We start from the raw sequence: 24,615 nt of genomic DNA on the forward strand, positions 1-24,615 counted from the left end.
TGTAAGTTGGTTTCAGTTCATCCTCAGACACTATAATGCGTCAGTTTGCTTTTAACGTTCAGACATTACAGCGGTTTACGACAGGAACAGGAACTTTCAGCTTTCAGAAGCTCCAGAATGACTTAGGTACAAACATATGTGTGTATATATATATATAGAAAGAGAGAGAGAGAGAGAGAGAGAGAGAGCCCATACAATCCAAAACCTAAGCCCAAATGCACATCTTACCTTCGCACGACATGTTGTAAACAGGTACACTATCACCTCATCATGACAGGCCACGGCATGCTGGAGGAGAGAAGAAGGTATTGGATTGATATTAGTATTGGCATATACTCTGCAGTATTGGTATCTGCATCTGACATGAAAAAGTGGTATCAAGTCATCACTACAAGTTACTAAAAAACTACATATCTCACCTTATGTATTGTATTTAAAGAATTAAAGCAACACACGTGTGTGTGTGCCTGTGTGTGTATTTAAAGTACAGTTTGGTGTAAACCAATGGTACAAACAACGGTAAAGCAGTTGAGGAAATGTAAACAACCAGCATTTTCTTTATTGCATGTTTAGAATGCTCACGTCAGTCTTTGCTGCTGACTACAACAGAGGGGTCTGCGTCTCACAGACAAGGAATGATGAGGTTACAGACTGATGGAAACCATGAGCAATAATTCTTTTTATAAAAAAATGAAAAAAAAAACCAAAACAAAGTACATCTTCAAAAAAGAAAGAAAGACAGAGAAAGAAAGACAAGCTGCTGCAGGACGAGAGCGCCGTGACAGCTCTTCTTTATCAGCGGCTGCTGCTGCTTCATCCTCCCTCCACCCTCAGCATGGAAGAGAAAAAAAAAGTGAGACAATGAGACATATGACAGCAGGCTGGATGGTTGGTGATGGTGGAGACAATGAGCTCGGGTTCTGACACCACAGACGGCCACAGTGCACAAGGCCTTGTAGTCTCTACAAGAAAAATCTTCATATAAATATCTGAATGAGTGTTGAGGGACATGTATTTGATGCACACAAACTGAGATATATTTTCATTTAAAAAACCCCAAAAAAGAACAAACAGCATTTCGACGAGAAAAAAAAAGCATTTAACAATATTCTTTACATCTTGGCACTGCATATTTGTCTTTCTGCTTCCTATTCATTTAATATAAATTATCATTAGAATGATACAACCTTACATTATTACTGACTGCTTGAACCACCCTCCCCTTCCTCACATCTCTGTGACCCTGGGATTAGTCATGCACAACATCCCCGTCTAGTAGAGGAAATATACCTGTCTGCTCTGTCTTTTTTTTTCTCTCTCATTTTTTTTTTTCTCAGAGCAGTTTATCTTTAACATACAAGCCACAGACGGCAGGAGGTGGATCATCAAAAGGAAGTGTAAAAAATACGGAGGGGAAAAGAAGAAAAAAAAAATCATCTGTACAAAAATGCTTATGTCACTGATAACAGAGAAAGGTCTGTCTATATTACAGAATAAAATCCAAAACGGGGAATAAACCCGTGCCCTGCTCACCCACACGTCCTTGAGAATGAAAGGGGATTTTTTTTTTCTTTTTCTTCTTCTGGGATTCAAAATTTAAAATACATTTGCAAATCAGTTTGCCATTCCTTTACATACAGCAGTTTGTCACGTAGCTATTTCCATGGTCATATAAAAGCAGTGGTGACAAAGCAAACATCATAATACAAATGTATTTTTTTTCAAAATCTAAAAGTAACCCGCGGGGAACAACAGGGAGAAGACGGAGGGTTTGACTGGCAGGTATGTACAACCTAACATTGGAATGGCAGAAAAACTGAACAGATACGACACAGAGGTCTGGGTCACGCGGGGCTGCATGAGTGAGGATCTAGTGGTGAAGGAAACAATACATTCTTTACATGGATAAGCTCCGATTTGAAGCTACACATGCAGTGTAATCCAGTGAAATGGTTTTCAACGTCTCTTCTGGTTTAATTAAATCAGTCCCCATAGGTTTGAAATGATGTATGGGCCCTCACGTGTTTTTCTCATGCTGTTATCTTTAGTAATGTGGGGATACAGATGCTGAGAATGTTCTAATCTACCAGCGCTTTCCTTCTTCTCAGAATACCAAACAGACCAGCTCCAGGACCAGGGGGTTTGTGGGCAAGCCTGGGCCAGTTCTCACGATCTTAGCCTGACTGGAAGTGACCCATCCCACAGCTGCCGGGATGTTAAATGAATCTTCTGGAAACCACAGATCGCCCTTTTTCTTTGTACAGACCCCATTTGCCAAACGTTGGAAGACTTTTTTTCCCAATGCAACAGAATCTCCAATCAGCAGTTTGGTAATTACTAATTAGACAGCAGGGTACAGAAGAAGAAGACTGTTCATTGATAAATTGATGCTGAAATTTACTGCAAAAATGTTGGGACAAAAAACAGGTTGGGTTAAAAAAATGTCTTATATTAAACATTTCAGTTTTAAAAAGTTTGAGTCTCTGCCAGAAAAGATAAGTAAATCGACGAATTGTGCAGGAGGTGGTGGGGAGTGCAAAACAGTAACTGGGAACAAATCCAGGGAGTCAGGAGAAATATCTGAGAGTAAAGAAAAAAGATGAAAACCACTGCTGAGTCTGCTAACTCTCCAGGCCTTGAGGTGCATTAGAACCCAGCTTCTACTGTGATAGTCCTACAGGTCTGTGATACGTTTGGAGTCCAAATGTTAATCTGTTCTTGACTTTCTACAATTACAGTTACTGTAACTGAAACTTTTCCTCACAGTAGCTGACACTCAGAGGCTCCTGACAGGACAATGGCCAGCTTCACAATGCACCAGTCTTAAGTATAAAGGGTTGCCTTTGACTGGTCTGCCTGCGGTGTAGATCTGTGTTCGATCAAAAATGTTACACTGTTTGTAAAAGAGAGAAAAAAAAGAAAAAAAACATCTTGAAAATCTCCAAGGTAGTACGCTGTAATACTGGCTGTGACCAGTAGTAAACTTGTCTTTGTCCCAAGTTTTGAAATGTTTTGTAGGTAACAATTTATAAACGACTTGATGTTGAACAAACAAACGTACGTTTGAGTCTCTTCTTCTTCCCTTTAACTGAGCAGCGATACTGAAATGAATCATTTTGATAATTGTTGCACTTGTATCATCAATACCAACCTTTCTGGGAAATGGGGCTTGTAATTTATTTGCAATAAGTTTCTCAAAACAACAATAATAATAACAATAACCATAATTAAGTACCTTGTACCCAGCTTATTAGTTGACAGGAGTGTTTTTTCAATATAAAAAAACAAAAAAACAAAAAACACAATCATAAAGTCTTCCCTCGTTTCCAATAAAATCCCAAAGAAGTGGCATACAATCAATGAGGGATACAGACGCGTGAAGGAACAACAGTGGATGAAGTCATCGGACTGTTTCACATTATTCTCCTCGTCCCTTATTAACCAGGATGTTTTCCCTCATCAGCGCCATCTACAGTACGGACCCTTTATGTTCCCTTTTCCACTCACTGGCCCACAAACAACAACAATTTTCCTCATTTGGTCAAAATCACGATGGTCAGACTGGCAAATTTGGTCACTGCAAACCACAACTACAACTGTCCTGTTCCAGACTCCACTTTGGTTTAAACGACATGAAAACAATTCCCTCACTTCAGTCTGACATGGATTCACTGCTGCTGCCATTGAATGGAACACAACATTGATAATCGGTACTTTATCTTTGGTAGTAACAGCACAAGGTATTTCAACAGATGAACAACAAATAAAGCCAAAGAAATCCATAAAATAATTAGGATTAATAAATAAAAAAGGAAAAGTGGTTGATTGCAGTCTTGATGCTCATGGTTTTCTTTACATTTTATTACTTTAACAATTTGGGAATTTTTTTTTTTTTTTTGCTTTGTCTCAAAGCTTTTTATTGTGACATGAAACTTCACGTTGGGTCAGGGGGCAAACAGTGGGCCCTGAATGACGGCTGTCAGACACCGGAATGTGCGACGTGAGATTCTGACTGCAGGTTTGGGAACACTGAGGGAGAGCGTTTTCATCTGGTGTGTGTGTGCAATTATTAACAATCACTGGCATCTAAAAACCAGTGGTGTGTGGGAGACAAATAAAGCATCAGAGGGAGCGCACGTTTATCTCCCGGCTCTGAATGAAATCACGGAGTGGAAACGCAGACACAGTTTGATTAACAGTGACAGTTGTGTTCAGAAATCACAATTAGTTGGTCTAAATCATTATCTCGCCTGTGCACACCTGACATTTTCATTTGATGTAGTTAAAAAAAACCCTGCAGCTTGTAGGTGATCAGACATTGTGTTGCAGCTCAGCATGCTCATGTGGTGAGGCCTGTTTTAAAGTCTAATTTCATCAGGATAAACCATAACCTGCATGATTTCTCTGTCATTCATTCACATCTTAAATTAAGCTTCATTGATGCGTGGAGAGAGCCTTCATTATGAGTAGTGCATCGCCAGTGAACTTCATGAGAAGGAGGGGGGGAGGGTGGGCTACATGTCAGAGTGGAGTCAGGTTTTGTTTTTTTTTTTACCCATGTTGATGACTTTAGAATAAAAAAACAAGCAGTGTGTCTGACACTGTCTGTAATCAAAAGAAGCAGAAAAGGTTAAAAAAAACAAAACACAAACATTCATCATCAAGTGCTGTACACAGAGTCTCCCAGCAGTGGACACCAAGTCCTGATGTCACATCTGACTTCTATCACGGAAGAGTAGAGTTTGAGGTTAAATGTCAGGATTTTTATTTTATTTTATTCCTCACGAATTCAAATTTTTTCTAATTCTAAATTTGAAGCTTGAATCTCAGTTTTTTTATTTAAGGGCTGAACTCTGAAGCAGAAGTGAAATATTCTGACTCAAAGGTTAAAAAAAAAATAAATACAGGAATGTGCAGGAGTTTTAGGCGGTATACACAATTTCTGTAAAACCTCCATCTTTTTGCAGCTACATTTCCTCAGTATGTAAAGAAAAGTAAAGAACCAGAATAAAGAATGTTTGTTTTGGGAGAATTAACTAGTGATTGATTCAATTAAAATATGATTTTAATCTCCCTGCCTAGAAGCTGTCACAGGTCGGAGCTCCACAGTCCAGCAGCCGAGAGCACCAGTGATGGGGGCTGCAAGGCTGAGCCCTCAGTCAGCGCACACACACAAAAAAACAGCTGTGTTTGGTTTTACACTTCAATGTTACCAAACAACTGATTTTTGTTACTTACCCTTTAAAAAGGAAAGGCTGCCGTAACTTTTGCACAGTACGAATAAACCCCAGTATTCTGACTTTAAAGCTATAATTACGACCTTTCTGCTTAAAATTATGACTCAATATTTAAATAACAAATTCATCTAACTTGATTTCATCTGATAAAAAGTCACTTCAGCTTTTACTAAAATACTGTCAATAAAGTCAAAATTTTAACTCTTAAATTAATTTTAATGTCAGAACTAATTAGGTTTTTAGAGATTGTGATTAAAAATAAATCCAAAACAACCTGAGGAGAAACAGAGACTAAAGATGTTGTTGTTGTTTTTTCTCTGTGGCTCTAATCGTCCTTGGAAACAGCACTGAATGATGGAGAATTAAAAACCAACCCCAAAAACATGAAATACACCAAAATAAAACCAACGTCTCCCCCAGCAGTGACCCCAGATAGATTTAAACCAACGTCAAGTGTTGAAGGCAGTAACAACAGAGTGTAGTCCGCACACACACGCACACACACCGGGTGAAATGAAACGTCAGTCACCCCACCCCCCTCTCCTCAGTTTGTGGTTAAAAGTGTGTGTCCGAGAGAAGAAGAGAGGAAGACAGACCAAGGGCGAAAACAAAAAGCCAAAAGACAGTGGGGGTTGGGTGAGTGAGTGGGTGGGTGGAGGGGAGAGCCCACCGTTCTTGCAGTCTGTAGAATGCAGTGCATCCCAGCTTCATGGTGAAGGGCATCTCCCAGAGTCTGCCTCACAATTCTTCACCCAACTCTCCTTGTACCAAACAAGACCACATGAGTAAAAATGAGAGGTTCATCTTTTTTTTTTTTTTTAAGTTTCAGGTCAATGAAAAGTACAAAGGAATCAGAGGGGAACAGAGACCAGTGGTGGTTTTTTTCTGTGACCCCCCCCCCCTGTCTTTTTGCTATGTGGTAATGGCACTAAAAAGTGGACACTTCTGAGCTGAGGCTGCAGTTCACTGTTTGTAACCTGCTGGGGAGCTCCTTCTGTCTCCCTGAAGGTCCTCACTACCCCAGCCTCTCAGGCTGAGAGGGGAGGAAGTCCAAGATGGTGGGAGGAGGGAATCGGCAAATTTCTGGCGCCTGCCTTACAGCATGTCGTCATGGCCTTGGTCGTCATCGTAATCTCTGTGGTGATCAAAATCTGGACTGTGATTGGCTGTGGTAACGAGGGAGAGCGGCCCTTCGTGGTCGTCGGGGTCCAGTGGTTCCTCCTTCACGCTGATGTGATGCCTGTGCAAAAAGGAAAAGAGAGTTAAAAACAAATATAAATATAAAAAAAATAACACTTTTAGATTTTCTTAAGTCAAATTGAAGTTGATATTTGACAAATTAGAATACTAGAATTCTACTAGAAGATGAAGATGAATTTAGATGACACTAAATCTTAATTCTTTTTTATAATGTTTTAAAGAATAAGTTAGCGAGCTAACACAGCTTAGGATATGTCTCCGCAGAGTTTGGAACTCCTTTTAACGAACTTCCTGTCTTACTTTGGTTTTGGTCAAATTAAGGTCTTGTTTATGGACTAACATCTACCAATCTTTTGTGACTGTTTCTAGATTATTTGCTTTTTCTGGGCTCAAATTAGGTAAGTGTTTAAAGAACATAAGATCTGGTTAGATTTATTTTAGTCAACTGAAAATTATTGAAAAAAATAAAAATACTTCCCTAATGTAAAGTTTGTCCACATTTTCACCTATTTTATTCTAATTTATACAATATTTTTTGTTCTCTTTGGAAAAATACTGCAAATGTTTTTTTTTATTTATGACCTCATTACCAGAAATGCTTTGGAAAAAAAATGTTACAATTCTCATAGTAAAACCTGTAGTCTGGCTAACTTTTGAGGTTTTCGGAGAATACGTTTTAGATGTTACACGAATGAAAAGTAGGTCATACACCTACAAACAACATTCTAAACACCTCAAACCATTTAAAGGCCCCACTCCCTCCTCTCCTTTTTGACGGTTTTCACACACTGGCACAAAGTAGTTGCACTAATTCTGTTTATAAAGAAGGAACAGGGGAACAAAAACAAATGTCTGGCTACAGTGAGGCTGTGAGCCGGGGCCTCGGCAGCACTCGTGATAATTTCAGCTTTCTTTTGAGGGATTCCAATCCCAGCAAAGCTGCGGGCTCTTTATTTTCATGGCACCCGACAACAGGGTATTCACCTAGAATTGATAAATGAGGAAGATTAACAACGTGAGACGAGAAGAGGGAAGAATGGACTCTGTGGAACGGAGTGGGCTGCTGTTGTCAGCCTCCTGGTGGCGGAGGATCAGCGTCGCGCTGTGTGTTCCTCTTCCTGCTCGTTAACATGCACAACCTGCGAGGCGGGTCTCCAGAGGACGACCCCGCGCTAGCTTCTATCATTAATCAACTTCAAGCAAACACAGCGACCAGACACTGCCATACATGCTTTAAACTCCAGAATTAATGCATATTTTCAAGCAAGTGTCAATAAGGGAAGAAAAGCGCTGGCAGGAGAGGCGCGTGAGGAGCGGAGCCACGGCGCACTCTGCACAACACTGTGATAAGAAACAGAGCCCTTATGAGAATAATAACGCTGTCACTTGTAAACAAGGCAAAAACACGAAGAACCCCCACCTCCTTCCTCCTGCCTCCCTCCTCGCTTAAAGCCTGGGCAAAGGATGCACTAAAGAGATGGGATCTGCCAAATTTCTCATTACAGAAACAGAGCAGGGATAAAGCACACAGGGAAAGGAGGCCTGGCTGTGGCAGAGGAGGAGGAGGAGAAAAAATACATTATGAGCAGCTGCAGGGGACTTGTCGCTCTAACCTGCGGTGCCAGGCTGCTGTAGTGGAGGTGGAACAGTATCAGGATGAGGCACTGTGCTCATTTACTAGACCAACAAGGGCAAACTGGCACATTCTTCATCACCAAAGCCCACATTTGATTTATTCACACCGGGATGCCTCGTGTAATTTGCAAATGTTGTGATGGAGATTCTCGTATGCTAATGAGCTGACATATTGTGGCGTAAATTGTAAAAAAAAAAAACAGGGTTGGGTTGGGGGTGTAGGAAAAACTAAAGTCAGCCTTTCTATCATTTTCACATCAAAGTGCCTCCACAGGTTCTGTTGCCTCAGGTCAGACTCTGGCTGCAGGGCAGACATGAAATTGTTAATATTATGCTGTTGAACCGACTGCTGATTCCACACTTTGCTCATAATGAGCCTCCTCTGTAAACCTGACTCTCCATGACCGTTTCTCTCTCAGTGTTGTTTTCTTCCATGGAATCTGCTAAATGATAAAAAAAAATCAACATCATCAAAATAATTAATATCTATGTCACAGCTGTCAAAACCGTTAAAGAAGCCGGAGAGACGCGTGTTCAGACGTGTGAAGTTTTAAAAAATAATAACATCCGTCTAAGAATTTTTTTTCCTGCGACTCTGACTTGAAGATAAAACTGGGGGAAATTTAATGGGAGTTGACTCACAGTCAACGTCTTACACTATAGTCTGACTTAACACCCTGGTGAGTCACCTGAAACTTCTTCACTGACTTAACCACAGATGTAATTTAATTTTTTAAATTGACTCCAACTCCGACTTAGAACCTTGAGGACTAGACTTAGACACAGATTTTCTCCTGGAAAAAGACTTCCAACCTTGGTGACTCATTTTGGATTCACTTATTCAGTGACTTGGACTGAAGCTTGATCCCTTAGGGACTCCACCTCACTGACTCAGACCTGGAGTTGGTTCTTGAATTTTTCTGGTCAATCACTAGGGCTGAAATACTTCAAATAAATAAATAAAAACGAGCTCAAAGTATTTGATTTGGTAACTTGCCAACAGCTAACAACAAGAAAATTGTCTGATACATAAAATGAAACAAGCAGACTACAGTCCCACCTATCACATATTTGGTTGATTGATTTATCCCTGTTGGTTTCTTATATATTACATTGCTAGGACAACAGCAGGATTCATTCGAGTATTTACTGCAGTACCAGTTCTATGTTTTTAAACGTGTGAAGGCTGCAGGTATGTTTTGTTAATCAGAGAATGAAGTTCTCTTAAAAGCTAAAATAAAACACCGTTTGAACTCATTTTGTGCTCAAATAAGTTTATAGAGACAATTATGAGGAAAGTGCTGGTAAGCTTCATCAGCCTTGAGATAGCAGCAGAGGCAGGAGCAGGCTGCCTTTAGGCCAGCACACCCATCCTGTCTCTGCCTTTCCTGTTTCACAGCTATGCTCAGAGCTATGTTTTCAGTGATTAGGGATGGCACTTTCCTCCATTCGGCCAGGAACTCATTACTGCGCCTCCCTTTTTGTTTTGTTTTCAGGCAAATTTTCCCCCGAGCTCAGACGTTTTCAGGAGGCCATTCCTGAGTCTGCTGCACATCGGTGGTCTGCCCCCACATCTGGAAACGATGCGGCGCACGCTGTATTATTTTAGGCTTCAAACAACTTAGCTGACACTCCTATACAACAAGTGAGTGGGGAGCTGCGGTTAGCAGACCCAACCGCAACTTTCCTACACGAGAATCTTGAATGGCGTCCTCCAAACTAATTATCATTTTTGTCTTTCTTTTCTTTGTGCGACTCCGAGGTGTTTCTGTTGCACCGTGCCTGAGCCTAAAACCTCTGCACATTTTAGCATTTTATGAATATTTCAAAAAACTGGAATGTTGATTGTGTCCAGACGGAGAGAGAGAAAGAGAGAGCAGGACACATAAAAGCAGAGTTCATAAACTTGCTGTTATAATAACAGAAATGGCAGCCGGTCTTTTCAGCCTGGTGATGGAAGCTCATCACAAAAAGGTGGAGTTTCCTATTTTACAGAGAGGTCAGCCACAGCTTTTGGCAATGAATCCCTCTGCACACAAACACACGCACCCGCACACACACAAGTTTATTTATTGTCTTCTCTGGAATTGTTTTTGTTTTTATTTAACACCGTTTACTCAGCATTTCCCTCCCCTAAATTATGTAAATAAATGATGCACAAAGTCACAGAAAAACTCAAATACTGCTGTTCTTCACTTTTTTAACTAGGGTGACACACATTTATGTGACTGCTGCCAGCCTAGAATTTAACCTAGAATTAGCTCATGTTTAAATAGAAGAAAATATGCACAATTTAGCTAAAACTAAAAGCCTACAAGTACAAAAAAAGTATGTCCCAAAGCAGGTTATACATAGAAAAAAGTGGAAGTTTAGCCAATAAATTAGCCCAAGTTATTATTATCTAGCATAATAATAATAATAATAATAATAAACTGCCTCAAAACATATTCAATAAAAAGTGAATTAAACAAAAAAAGACTTTAAATGGTAACAGAACAGTTTAACAATAACAAAGCAAATAGTTAGCAAAATAGTTAAAGGGGTTTAGAAAAGCTAACCCATGAATCAACTGAAGAATAAACGTATGAAAACACTTTGGCCTGGGAATTATTTCAAAATATCTTTGAAATATACATCCTTAGGCCAGAGCTCTTAAAGTCTGTCCATTTGGCAAGACTTTTACACATCTGGTTTCAGGTGAAACGTTTCCTCTTCTCACACAGACACTGCTGCTGATAAAAAAGCACGTGTGCTACTCACATAGCTGGCAGCGGTGAGCGTCCTGGGCTGCTGTCACTGCCGTTGCTGTTGCCATGGTCCATCGCTCCATTCATCTCCTCACGGATGGCGTTGGCCAGTGAGTTGAGGGTAGGACTTCCAATGGAAGCAGTAGTGTATAGAGGTATGTTGTTTTCTGCCATTGAAGCCTGACACGCAGAAAAGCGAAGCAAATATTTGAAACGGAAGAAAGCTGTCAGCACGTTCTCATCTGCCTGTCACACTTTGACCGATTTGAAACTTGGGATTTTAAAGTTTATACTTCACATTGTAATTTCTTTTTTTTTTTTTTACCTGGAAGGCAGCAGAGAGGGACGAACCATAACCTAAGCTGGTCTGAATGTTTTTCACCAAGGCTGGACTTCTGGAAACAAAGAATTAGATTTAAACCACAGACTCGTGTCTCGTCATACACGCAATGTTTGATTTGACAAAAAGAAACTGATGTGTGAGCTTTAACTACATTAACAGCACAGAGTAATTCACATTTTATAATATTTTGCATTTTGTGGTTATAAAATTGTATGACAGTTTAACGGCTGTGAATCTTAACCCAAAAAGCACGATGGCAACTACACAGCACAGGCAGGGTTTGGAGAGGGAGTGGCATGCAGGGCAGGTGGAAGTGCTTACTGTACAAGCAGCTCGTCAAAGCTCTCGTCAGTGGCAAATTTCCGAGGGCGGCCTCGCTGTATGTGGCGGCCGTGCTTAAACTCCTCATCATCAACAGTCCAAAAGGACCCAAACTCATCCTCTACTCTGACAAAGCACTTATGCAGCGATAGGTTGGTGCGAATGGCACCCTGGGAAAGCAAAAGCAGCAGCAGCAGCAGAGGAGAAGGGGTCGGGGGAGGGCGGGATGCAGAAGTAGTGATGGACAGGAAAGACAGACGGACAGATGACACAGGAAGGAAGGGAGGGTGAGGATCAAAATGAAAACAAGCCATTGTGGGTTACGAGCCATCACCAAAAGACCTCTGAAAGCATGAAGGGAGGCAGCAGGCCAAAGCAAGCAGGGACTCTGGACATTATGGTACACAGACAATGAGATGAAGCAGTAGCAGCAGTAGTAGCAGCAGCAGCAGCAGCAGCAGCCTTTCCCGTCAATCACCCAGTCAGATATTTGCTCGTAGGGCTGTTGACCTACCCACTGATCTTCTGAGGCCGTCTCTTTTGGAACTCTATTTCGTCGACTGTCCACACAGCACCTTTAACGTTTTCTACTCGCACAAAACACTTGTGAAGACTAAGATTATGCCGGACTGCGTTCTTCAGTTTGCATAAAGACAAAAAGAGAAAAAACACAACACACATTGGCTTTCAGTGACACAAACAGGCCTGTGTAAAAGTAACACTCTGAAAGGTCGAAAGACGGCTGAATCACTCTGAACCTCTGTGTTTCAGAGACCAAAATGATCAGGAAGTTTCCCCGACTGCACTTCAAAAATATGTGTTTTAAACTAATAATGCCACTCTGAACTAAACCAGGTACAGATAAAAGGTAAAAATATATCATTTTTTGTTATAGAAACTGAAAAACCAAGGCAGAAATCTGTCAATAACTAAAACATACTAAATAAAAAAACAAAAGCTAGAACACAGCAAAACAAAATTTGTCCTGAAATTGAGTGAAAAAGTGATAGAAAAATATATAAAAATTAAAATCACTGCCCAAATAATGAGGTCGTTTTTTGATAGGAAACACATCAAGCATTTAGGAATAGCTTAAAAAGAACTAAAATATAATTAGCATTAAGCCCAGTGATAGCTAGGCGCTACAGAAGAAATCAGTTACAGTAAAGGTAGAAATGGTTCATTTCAAACTTGACATTTCATTTTCACTAGCTTTCTTTTCTCAGTTCCTGTTTTTATGTTTTTGTTCCAGTAATTGATTCAAATATCTTTTACCCACATTACGTTAGGTTTATGGGGTTTTTTCACTGTGAATGTGTGTGTGTGTGAGAGTGATTAGGTGAGAGAAAACAGACTGCTTTCTAGTGAAGTGAGTGTAAGAGAACAAGCCAAAAATGACTGGCAGACTCTGTTAAACTAATGCCACCCACCAGCAGAACAGCTCTACTTTTACAACACACTTTTGCTTTTGCTTTTCTTCTTTTCTCGCTCTCTTTTTTCCCCCCATTTTTACAAAAACAGAGTAATGCACACAGAATGTATGTAAAATAATCAAAAGGGGACAAACATTTACCTTCCATGTTGCTGCGTTGCGCCTAAAGTATGCAAACATTCTCGTGAACCAGTTGTAGATTTCATTTAGTGTTAGCTGCTTTTCGGGAGATTCGAGGATCGCCTGGAAAAAACAGGAACAATGTCAGGAACAATCACCTGAAATCAGTGACAAGTCAGTGGTTTAAAAGAAAAAACACCAATGCACTGAGATGGATTTCTCTCAGGGTTACTGAAGCCTGGCAAAAACCTGACTAGCTAGTTAGACACAGCTTTAAACTGAGAATTTAAGGGTTTAAAAAAAGCAGCAGAGGGCTCACCTGTCTGATGAGGGAGGCGTACGTAAACGGTGGTCGAACATCTGCATTCATGTAAAACTCTTTGTTCTGACTAAGATCTGTGCACAGGAAACAAAACACAAACGTCTGTCAACAGCTGCGTTCCATCAGCAGATACTAACAACACAGAATCACTTGATTACGAAAACATGGGGGAAGTTTTCGTACCAAACCTTGACACCAAATCCATTGCCAGTCAACATACAAATAGAATATTTCTCATACAGCCTCTGGATTCAACAGACTGACTGATTAATGACTAATGACTAGTTGGTCATTTTTAATTTTGCTGTTAGTTGAAGCTATAGTCTAAAAACATGACTTGTTTGATAATGAGCCGAACCATGAACGTCTTTGTCAGCTTGTCCTCTAAGTGTGATCAGAATTTAGGAGATTGACATCAACAACTCTGGCCTGCAAACCCCTCCCACCTGGTGACTAGATGTCAAGGCCTGATATCTGCAGTCATGTCCTAGAGTTGATTATTCTTTAGTATTTCTACCCGTACACGCTGTCGTACCTGGAGAAATGGGCATGTTGTACTTTTCTGAGTAGCGCCGTCGAATGGGCCCCACACTGTGCAGGCTGTTGGCTGTGATGACGGAGTGGGTCTGGGACATCGGTGTGAGTGGCGTCGTGGGCGTGGTCGGAGTCCGGGGCAGGCTCAGAGGAGGAGAGGCCTCGGGGGCCGACTTGGACAGCGTGACGTTGGACACCAGGTTGAGCTGAGAGCAGCACAGACAGGCAGAGCGAGACAGACAGTCGGGAGCTGTGTTAGTTTTTCTAATTACTCTCTCTGTCTCTACCACCTCATTGACTATGCATCTCTGCTGGCTAATTGAAGGCAGGACCTGAAATGATCCATGAATGTTTGCTCAGTGTTTGGAAAACAACACTGGAGTCCGACTCTTCTTCTCTCCCCTCCTCCATTCTTCACATTCTCCCCCTCCCTCTGCCCCCTGCTGCCTTCTTTCAATCCCCCTGCCTTTGTTAAATCTTTTGTCCTGTTTGGACAACAACCCCCCCCATCCGCCCACTGCGGGTCTGCGGCACGGTTAGCAACGAGGGCTGAGTGGTAACAGGAAGACGGGCGAGTAGAGCAGCACTGAAATATGACAGTGTGAGTCTCACCTAGCCTACAGCCGCCCTGCTAATAAGGGAGCCGGAGGAAGAAGAAGCCAATCTGGGCTAATTACAAGCTTAAATTTCATAATGAGTACTCTAATTAGGAGCTGTTTACGGAGGTGATCTGATGATTAACTACTGTATCTGATCGACCTCCGTCATCAGGGCCGTGACGGCTGCTTCAAAGACTGCTGCGTGGCATTCTTCAAGCACAGCCTCACGCACGGAACATGTGGCCTCGCCACTGAGGTCTGCATGTGTGTGGTTGGTGATGGGTGCGGTTAAAAGAAGAAGGCATCTAAGTAATAATAGCTAGAAGGTAAACTAATTATAACAAGTGCTCCGAAGGTATAGCAAGGCCTCCAGCAGCGTTGCGGGCTCTGAGCCAAGAGTTGAGCCTCTTCACTCAGGCAACAGTGAGGAGCTCCAGTGGAGGTGATCCCCTGGCTTCTACTAATAATTGTCAAGGAAAATTATACCATTTCCAACAAGTATTTATAAGGTCCTGATGACCTGGTGAGGGGTAGATAGATAGGTGAACCGTAAAATTGTTTTTTAAATGTTAAAAAATAGTTCCGGTGTCGCAGCAATCAATGTGGACGCTGCGTTCAGGGGCTGCGTTCTTGGCCGACACCAAACATGAGTAAGAACTGTTTTTAATCATCAATTCTGTTCATGTTTAATCAGTTTTCTGACTTTTATTTTCATGTGTGTATTCTAACTCGGAGGATGCACACGTCATACTTGTGTGTGTTTATATTCTGGAGACTAAACTTTAGCTTTCTGTGGCAGAGTCCGCTCATATTATTTGAACTATTGCTGTGATGCACAAATTCAGACTGCATTCTCAGCAACAGAGGTCAAACGTGTGGTATTGTAAAACCACTGAAAAAATAAATCATAATAAATAATGTTTGCACGTTGTTTTTATGACACGTCGCCATCAACAGAGATGGCGCCGTGGTGTTGACTTCTCCTCCTGTGGATTAGCAGGCTTTGTTTCATCTTTCATCCATATTCCCTGGCCATAAACACAGAGAGGCTTCAACAATAGGCCAGACAGGCTGGTAATAGCCTTGCCTTTGTCTGGCTCACCATTTGGGCTCACTCCAGTGCCTAGACAAAATGAGACTTCAGACTGAAATTAATTAAATGGTAATTGGTGATCTAATTATACTGGCTTTGACTCGGCGAGCTGCTAAAGAAAATAAACAAAAAGTCCCTCCTTAATTATGTATGGCGTAAAAGGTCAGATTTCTGACAAGAATGCTTAGTGACACCGAGCACACACATCTACACACATGCACATGGAGACAACACAAACACACACACACACAGCGACAGGCAGCCCCGGCTAATGTGGAGCTTTTTGTTTTGATCTCCCACCGCCGCCGTCGTCCCGCACCTCTGAGGAACAGAATGAATCCTGTTCATTTGACACGGGGCGAGCTCTGTATCCACTTTGTTTGTCTTTAATTATAACTAAATGTAAACCAGCAAATTTTGTTTGAGCTACTTCCCTTTGACAGCTGGCTACTTATATATCCCTTTATTATCATACAGAAGCGGCAGAAAAGCACAACCAGCAATTAGAGGGGGAGCACGGCCGCGTCCTCGGAGCGGCTCTTTCTACTGTCAGCTCCACTATGAGAGGATTCTTTATTCAGTATCCACTCAGGGGAAGTTGGTTTGCTTTACTTCTGAGGGCGACGTGTTTTCTAAAAGCCTCAATCTGTCGGTTTGACCTGTGGGTCATACAGTTAACCAAAAAATTAATATAAAAAAAACTTTCAACTAGTTCACAAATTAATGCTTGACTGAAATTGTTTTCCATTGTTTATAACATTATTTAAAATAAACTGTATTTACTTACAAATATAAATTCATTTTACTGATAAGGTATGTTATCATAATCAGAAATATTGTTAATGCTCCTCTCCATGATGTCCATTATAGATAAATGACAGAACTGGACTGCAGGCTGGCCAGTCAACTGTATGATTGACTTACATTGTACACAGTTCAGTGGCCCTTTGTTGAAACAAAAAGCTAAATTGGTGATAAATTACTGACTACTGTCCCCGGGGAACAGACAGTGTCTTTCAGTGAAAATGTTAAATTATCCCAGACTTATTTCTAAACGCCTACAAATCAAATCACAAATATGGATTTTTAGTGTTGATTTCAGGGAGAGCACTTGTTTTAGGGGGAAATTCTGATTGAGTTTCGCAGCAGCTCCCACCAGGCGAAGGCAGGGCTGGAGGACGGGGGTCTATTTATTTACATAAAACTTCCAGTTTGCCCCCTCGGGTGTGCTAATACTGAGGCTCTGACACAGTCGTTCTCACAGGTCCCGGGGAGAGAGACGAAGAAACACGGAGCTCAAGATGCTATCTGCCTCCCCGAACACTTTTCATATACAAATGTCGCCGTGTCAAAGCCCTCGTTTCTCGCTCTAATCTACACAATCAGAGTGTGTGTGACACAGACGCGGCGTTAACCGACAGCCTATTGTCGTTCCAACATCTCCAGGCGCTTTATGTTGACTGACTGCTACACACGCAGCCTCTGCACATCAATGGCCTCCTCTCTCACTGTAAATAAATGATCCAAGCTGCACACAGGACCCAGGGAAGAGGCCGGCTGCACCAGGGCTGCGCTGCACGTCTGTGTGGGTGTGCGTGATTTCACATTCATACCCTGCAGTGAAATGATCTTTACACATTTGGCTGTTTGAATGAACTGTCATACACTCTGAAATATGGCGCTGAGGCCCCATCTTAAACATGACAAAATAGCACAGACACTTAAATGCCATATGTTAAGCCCTTAGCCCATACAGGAAAAGAATGTGGCAGCAGGCTTTACGGCATGGCATATATTAAGAGTGATAAGCAGGCTGGAATGTGCCGCACAGACAGTAAATTGATTTTCTGTTACATTTATTAAAGATTTCACTTTTGTCTTTCTGAGATGTTTGTGAAAAATTCCTAAAATGCTAATCCTTTTTCCTCATGTCATGAATTATCGTTTATTTTTCTTTTACAACATCTAAAAAAATTAACTCAACCATACTCTTGTATTATTGCTCTCAACATTAGTTTTTTTATCTGACTGTACAAGCTCCTTGATTGAGATGGATGACAGAAATGTATAAATTAAATTTTTAAAAAGCCCTCTGGGCATAATCCAAGTTAGCAGATGCTGCTACCCCGACAGTGCAATCTATTAAAAAGTACTTCACGTTATTTTTTTCATATAAATGACTACCTCTTGCACGTTTCATAGCTTCCCTCTAGCTGTACTGTCAACAGTAAACAGCTAAAACATAACCACCTTAGCCAAAAGGAGACTCAATGTTAACAAAGAAGCAAAAATTGGCAAATATTAGAGTGGAAATGACAACAGGAATCAAGAATAGATATTAAAAAAAATAGCTAAATGGTATTTAGGGAATAGTAAGAAAAATTATTAAAGGGCTGTTTATTTCACTCGCATCAAAACTGAATAAAATGATGTTTGTTATTTTCTGGTTTGCCTGTTCTCTGCTGGACAGCGTCACCAGTCGACTGACGTTGATGTTTGTGGCTGCGACAGAGTGTGTGCACCCAGTTCATCACAGACACCAAATTGAATCTGGGATGTCAGCAGATGTGCTCCAAACAATATTTACTGCCTCCCTCCAGAGAACAGCTGTTTTTATTTAGCAGATAAATAAGAAGATGGAGGAATGGGTTAATGAATACACGTGTGCCAATTAAGACAAACAAAGGAGGGAGGGAGCAGAGGAGGGGGAGGGACGAGTGACGGGGTCGGCTGCTCACCGGCTGTGGCGTGGCTTTGGGCTCTGTGGACTTGACGTGAAGGTGTGTCATCATGGCTTGCAGACGTTCTTTGTCTTTTGCTAGCTGTAATTGGGAGACAACGACAAACGATAGGATTTGAATACAATTTGAACTGTGTAACAAATAAGATCTTTTTCCTGGATCTTGTCTTCATTATCATTTTGACTAAAGAGTTTTGGAGTCAAGGAATGAACTTGACAACAAAGCACAATTGTACAAATAGAATAAGCAAATGCAGGTAACATACAGTATATCACTAACTGTTGCTACAAAGAGCTAATGAGCTTCAAATAATTGATAGAAATTTGACAATCAATTTGAAAAAATATGAAAAAAAACTAGAAGTAACAAATATAAAATGTCCAAACAACTACAATGAAAACAGAGTAGGCTTGGAAAAAAATATATAAAAATAAGCAAAATTCCACCAAAAAATGCTGAATATAAAAATGCAGTACATAAGTAGTTTAATAAAACTGTACTTAAATGATTTAAATTATGCTCTAAAAAAAGTTATATATTTAAAAAAATAAAAGAGGCAAAAGAAAACAGCTAAGAAATGTCCAACACATAAATAGGTAAAACAGGGGATTAAGTTCAAATCACACACTTGAGTTTTAAGTAAAAAATACTCGTCCAGTGCTGTACTTGAGTAGTTGACTGGTCAACGATTAATTGCTAATTATTTCAGCCTTCTTTGCGAGTGGTCGGTTTTCTTCAGCGTCACATGACTGATTCAGTATGAAGCCTCCTCAACCACCCTTGAAACATCTGCAGCCATTAATGAATGGAAATACAGTTTAATGGAAGGGTGGGTTTTAGTTTTTCACCGTAAATACTAATAAATAAGTGCAGCGTTACATTAGCATCAGCCTTGCTCACTTTTTAATCCCTCGCCAACACACACACACACACACATATGACGCAGTGGCCATTATAAAGCCTCACTAATGGAACGACAGTGAACCCCTCTCCATAAGTGCATTCTTAATGCACATGTGCATATTTTTCTTTGCTCACAGAAAAAAAGGCCATTCAAGAGCGATCATGAGGGACAAAGTAATAAAACTACTGATTACTGCATCAACAGTTTTGTGTAGTGGGGCTACAATAACCTTTCTGTTCCTTTAACTCGCTCTGCCGAGTCATTTAACTGAGTGTTTTATTGTTGGTGCCAAATACTTAAAAGTCATAAATAACTTTAAAACCCAGTAAAATTCAAAATGTAATTATCTTCTCTACTTAGCCCTCGGGCACTTCATATATCTTCTGCTGGCTGCATGCATAACACATTTTTAATGACTGGTTACTTGCAAATGTACAAAATTATTTCCCCCCCGCCTCCCTCCACCTCCTTCCCCTCCATGGGTCACCCGCTAGCTGATAATCAGGAAGGGGTGAGGACATGAGGTTGGCTGACGGCAGATATGCTGAAAGTGTCAGCCTCAAGTCGGCACATGAAGATTTGGGTCAACACACGGAGACAGTACCTGCAGTTCCAGCTGTTGGACAACCTGCATCTGCACCCGACACTGGGCCGTGCTCCTGTCGTCCAGGGCGTGCTCATTGTTCAGATGTCTGAAAGAAAAAAAATGGACCAGAGGTTTATTTTATTCTTAAATCCGTTGACAGCACAATTATACCTTACTGTACCTATAAAAGACACAAACATTTAAATTAATAACCACCAAGTACATTGAGCGAAATAATAAAAAAAGATGTTCATAAAACAGAAGAAAAAAAATCTCTAACAGTCAAGAAAATTCTACCTAAGAGCCACCTACAGGTCAAACTGAAGTAAAACCTGGGTCAGGTGAGACGAAACGAGTTGTCAATGTCAGAGCAGGACAACAAGAGCGTAAAGTCTACCAAAGAACACGAATATTCGACTTCTCCTTTGTAGAACTACTACATTTGACACCTTTTCATTTATTTTCATCTGTGTTTTTAGCAGCCATATAATCTTCCTAACTCTGGCTCGTATAGTCAGAGATACAGTAAACAGAGGATTTGTTTTCCTAAATAATCCTGAGGCGTTGACTTTTGAAGACACAGTTTTGTACCTGTGTAAAGTGTGGGAACATTGAGGTAAATATCAAGTGGAGTTTTGACATAAAATAAACAGCCTGTGGCAAATAGGACACAACACGCGACGTTTGTAGACACAAAACACACAGCGCTTTTACTGGATGACAATATGTTTCACAACATTCATGTTTGCTTCAACTCCTCCACTTAAATTATGCTCAACTTTTTATCTCGACCTCCCAACTGATTTTTTTTTTCCCTTCTTGATTTTATGGAAAAATTAAGACCAAACACAGAGGACAACAGGGCAAGGAAATTGGATCTGTCACAGATGTGAATTATGGATATAATTACGCCTGATTATTTTATAGGAGAATGATGTTCTCTTTTTTTTCCACTCATAGCTAATCTAAATAAGTAAGTCGCTGCGCAGCACACAGGTTCTTTTTTTTCCTCCTCCTGTAATTTATATAAAATGGTACAGATAAGGTTCATAAGTAAAGGAAATATGATTGGAGGAATGTTATCAGTCGGCGCATGAATTACTGTTTGAAAATGCTTATGCAGGGGCATTTCATTAATCATTTAATCATAATCCAAGTAGGATGTTTGAACTGATTTCACAAATACCCTTTCATTTCACTACTTCATTATGCTCTCTAATGGATCCAATATATTATATATATCATAAATTATATCACATCGTGGGTGACCATGTAGGTCACTGTCACCCAGGCTGGCGCCGGCAGATGGGGGAGAGGTGTACAGCGCGTCTGCCTTTTTAAATGCACTTTTTCTGTCATTTACTGCAAATCAAAACGGCCAGAGTCGGTGAGTACGCGGCGGGAGCAGCGCTGCTGTTGTGATAGACCAATAAATTTTGACGCCGGTGCATTTATGTACAGACAACACATTTGTGTCACACGTCACCTCGGAAAACAGACACGTTTGACAGTAGGAGGAGAATTGATGGAGCTCTACTTAAAATGTGCATGTTTCTTCTCGGCTGCCGCGTTTTTCAACCTTGAGGTGAATGATTGAAATTCTTTTCCCCCATTAGGTCTTTTTTTTTGTGCCTCCATAAGACATTTTTCAAAACCACTGAAGTAGACTTCTACCATTTTCACATGGATTGGACTTATTGCTTATAATTAAATGTGAAAAAAAAAGCCTTACGACAGTTTACCACACTTAAACTTAAAATCTGCCACAAAAAAGCTAATGCTAGCTAATGAAAATTAATAAATTAGCTCATATAAAAATGTATAGTACCAGGGTAATAACAAAATAGTCCCATGTAACAATAGTTTAAGAACCTTAAAGTAGGCCAAAAAGATGTTTTTCCCAAAAAAAATTCACATTCACACAAAAATTAAATCACTGATACGTACACGAAACAATTAAAAATGGCTAAAAGATATTGGACATGACCCTCCTGCAAATGAACTGAAAACAGCTTTAGCTGAGTAAATTCATCAATGTTAGCCAAGGTTAAAATGGTGAAAAAATATCTGTCATAACAAGGAGTTTGAAAATGTTAAATGAAAGAAATAACTAGATTTGAAGAAATAATACATTGTTGTCCATTTATAATTAGAGAAAGAAGAAGAAAAATGGGTCAAATAATTCCCAAAATGGACAAAAGGATTGAATTTAAATAGTAATAGTCAAACATCTTCAGCTGGACCAAAACCAGCTAATATTAGCAAACAAAAAAGCAGAATAGTTATAGTAGTTATATGGTAAAATAATTAAAATGTCCTAGGCACACCATGGTAAAAGCTCAAAGCTAGCACATGAGTCTTTACAGAGTTTAAGGTAAAATGTACCTAAAATGAAGCAGAAGAAAATCTCAATTTTAGCTTCGATATTTTTTACAAATCCAAGATTGACTTAACATGTAAATGTTTCTTTACCTCTGAGGTCTTTCCTCCTTGAGGTGAATGGTCTTTTGAGTCTCCCTAACACCCTCTTTCAAAACGGCCGTGATCCACACTTACAGCTTTGGTGTTAATTATTATAAATAAATGAATTCAAAAGGCGAGAGAGTGAAAGCAAATGCACTCAATTCTCCGACTTCTGTTTGACTTGGCCCAAATAAATGCCTATTTAATTAAAATGAAAAACGTAAACATCTGAGGACGTCTTACGATACTTCCCAGAAAATATAATACATAAAGATGTTTTGCCTTCAATGTAACAGGCACAGAGTGAATTTTCAATGAAGGCAGGTCTACGTGAGCCGCTTTGGAATTTCTCTCTTCATAGGAGACACGTGCCCCGCTTCTTTTCATCCTTTGTTACATTCCACTTTATTTCTTCTAATGACATGGAGAGTCACAGTGCATAATTAATAGGAAATGAAATATTCAAATGGCCCTAATGCAGCCTTGAGAGGAGTGTCTGGACACGGGAGCAGCGGCTACGAGGAGGGGGAGCTGACACCGAGCGAGGCGATGAACGCTGGCATGTGTCACTTTCTGGACTTCAAATAAAGCTGCTTTTAAAAGCTCTCTGGCAGAGTGACGTCCCTAATGTAAATTGCCACAATAAAACAAGTTAAAAAGACATTCTTGTAAAGGTCTGCCTTTTACATATCAGTTAGCTGGCCTACTGTCCTCTCCTCTGCTTCACCGTATTCAATTATACAGACTGGTCCAGAGGTAAAGCTGTCTCTGAGGAAGCTTTATCTGCTGTGCTCTTGAGGGGAATTTAATTTGGGCATTATGCATGTATGCGTGTGTGTGTGTGTGTTACAGCTGTTACATGTTTTAAAAACGCAACAATAAAAACTGTGAATTTACCTTAATGTTTATTAGATAAACAGGTTGTTACAGGGTGTTTATTAGTTATTTTTGTTATTTGTAAATAAATATGAATTAATTAATTTTTTTTCCAATAAAATAAATGCAGGTTAACAGCTAAAAGGTCTGTGTGTTTGAGAAGCATCACCAACAATGATGGGTAGAATCTCAACAACTTAAAAAAACATCACCAGGAGATTGTCTATAGAAATGTAATGTTTTTCAGGACAAGATGGCAACGACTTCATGCCTGTCTGCAACTACAGTTATTAAAGTTGCAAAATCACTATAGATTTCATGTGTGTGTATAAGGGCCAGAGGTGAAAAGAGTTGCTGTTTTTGCATAACCTTAAAGACATTAAACATAATTGCGTTAGAAATGACAGCCTGAGATGGATGGACTAAGGAGAACAACTTATATAAAATGTATATGAAATTATACCAAGATGGAATTTTGGTAATCCTGTCATTAATGTAAGGAGAGGAACCCAACATCTGTGATGGTGGGTGGGTGGGGGAGGGGCTGAACCAGTAGCTTTGCATAAACGTCAACACGTCTCTGATGAGGACGCTTGTAAAAAGAATGTAGAGAGACATATGCTCCATCTAAACAACATTGTTTTCCTCTTGTCAATGCATTTTTCTGCGGGGCAATGTCAGCCCTTCTACTGTTTCAATTAAATTAGCACAGCTTCATAGACGGAGTGCACAGACTGACCGGCCTGCAGTCCACCTCTGTGTCCTGTGGGAATAGTCCTTCGCATCATTGAATGATGTAAACAAATAGTGAGTTTGTCATATTTTTTATGACTAACAGGTAGTCACTGGTTCATGGGTCTATTTTCACTGCAAATCTTCATGCAAATGATCACATTTAATCTGTGTTAAAATATTGTTTTTTGTTTTTGTTTCATCTTAAATTGATGATTGCAAACTTTCAAAATACATGTTTATGACTGGTATTATTTTTTGTCTAAATTTCCCATGCATCTGAAGTGTTTACTTTACATTACAATCATTGGTCCAACTGTTGTGTTTTTTTTCTACACGTACTGTTTGTGCACAACACCAGCTTCACCATGGTGTGAAGGTGTGAAAGATAGTTGTTTAGTTAGCACTAGGGGGCACTGCAGGGTTTCACTGGCTCTGACCTTTGCCTGGAGAAGCTTCTTGACCAGGCTACACTGAAACCCCCAGGCTCTGCTGTGATCCTGACCACGCCCTACTGCATGTCGAGACCCCCCCCCCCCAAAAAAAAAAAAACAGTGTTCTGGAGCTTCACATTTAACAAGATAGTGCGTGCAGGTATGTAATGTTTTCTCTAAGAGATAAAATAAATATTCACAGTTTAAAACAACATTTCAGGCCCACGTTAGCTGTTAGCGTTGGCATGTGTAGCTGAAATCTGGTTGACGTTAGCGTCCTCCTCACCTTACTTTCT

General features: G+C 40.3%; 1 protein-coding gene across 13 annotated transcripts in view; it reads right to left on the bottom strand.

The window, feature by feature from the left end:
• Positions 1–533: 533 nt before the first annotated feature.
• Positions 534–24,615, bottom strand: part of foxp1b (forkhead box P1b) — a 187,013-nt gene continuing 162,931 nt past the window's right edge. For 12 of the 13 annotated variants that reach the window (XM_025059801.1, XM_025059804.1, XM_008320439.3 and 9 more), the window contains 9 exons: positions 19,833–19,920; positions 18,322–18,405; positions 13,893–14,097; positions 13,355–13,431; positions 13,057–13,158; positions 11,998–12,119; positions 11,145–11,214; positions 10,833–10,999; positions 534–6,477 (listed from right to left, as the gene is read on the bottom strand). In XM_025059801.1, coding sequence (XP_024915569.1) covers positions 6,333–6,477; positions 10,833–10,999; positions 11,145–11,214; positions 11,998–12,119; positions 13,057–13,158; positions 13,355–13,431; positions 13,893–14,097; positions 18,322–18,405; positions 19,833–19,920 — 1,060 coding nt within the window. In that variant the 3' untranslated portion in view covers positions 534–6,332. The remainder of the gene's footprint in view (positions 6,478–10,832; positions 11,000–11,144; positions 11,215–11,997; positions 12,120–13,056; positions 13,159–13,354; positions 13,432–13,892; positions 14,098–18,321; positions 18,406–19,832; positions 19,921–24,615) is intronic. The other variant, XM_008320440.3, reaches the window with a different exon arrangement.

This window comes from Cynoglossus semilaevis, chromosome 11 (genome assembly GCF_000523025.1).
Source record: "Cynoglossus semilaevis isolate Cse_v1.0 chromosome 11, Cse_v1.0, whole genome shotgun sequence".
NCBI lineage: Eukaryota > Metazoa > Chordata > Actinopteri > Pleuronectiformes > Cynoglossidae > Cynoglossus > Cynoglossus semilaevis.